Source organism: Penaeus monodon, chromosome 34 (assembly GCF_015228065.2).
Source record: "Penaeus monodon isolate SGIC_2016 chromosome 34, NSTDA_Pmon_1, whole genome shotgun sequence".
Taxonomy (NCBI): domain Eukaryota; kingdom Metazoa; phylum Arthropoda; class Malacostraca; order Decapoda; family Penaeidae; genus Penaeus; species Penaeus monodon.
This window is the reverse complement of record NC_051419.1, coordinates 20,440,575-20,441,044: the sequence shown is the minus strand read 5'-3', so window position 1 is coordinate 20,441,044 and position 470 is coordinate 20,440,575. Positions and strand designations below refer to the sequence as shown.

The following is a 470-nucleotide window of genomic DNA, read 5'->3' as shown; positions in this document are numbered from 1 at the left end:
TGTCTGTGTGTCTGTGTGTGATATCTGTTACCTCTGGTTTACAGTGTTCGCTTCTTGATATACTGTAGTTAACCCTAAAATCACAAACGTTTTCTATCATTATAAATAATTCCCTTAGCGTAAACAATAACAATTTGTATATTTTATCTCATGACATGATATATTTAAACGTATCGCTACAGTTGTTACTTCTGTCATTAGGAATGTTATTAATATATTTTTCTCCTCCTTAGCTGTATCCTGAACTTACACCAACAGAGTGACACAAGATGAACTAAAGAAGATCACAGAATCTCAGAAAAAACGAGCCTGCAGAGGCATGACACTGATTGCTATATGAGACACGGATTCCTATTTTCAGATAGGAAGGAAGATGAAGCCAAATAAATAACTCAATAAAGTGAGCGTAGAACAGACGCCAATCTATAATCTGCTCTCTTTAATTAGTATGTATATGTGTCCAGAGTAAC

At 34.7% G+C, this 470-nt stretch overlaps 1 protein-coding gene across 1 annotated transcript in view; it reads left to right on the top strand.

Annotated features, from left to right (window-relative positions):
• Window positions 1-429, top strand: part of LOC119594641 (sodium- and chloride-dependent betaine transporter-like) — a 41,020-nt gene extending 40,591 nt beyond the window's left edge. The window contains exon 12 of the mRNA XM_037943690.1: window positions 234-429. Coding sequence (XP_037799618.1) covers window positions 234-263 — 30 coding nt within the window. The 3' untranslated portion in view covers window positions 264-429. The remainder of the gene's footprint in view (window positions 1-233) is intronic.
• The last annotated feature ends 41 nt before the right edge of the window (window positions 430-470 follow it).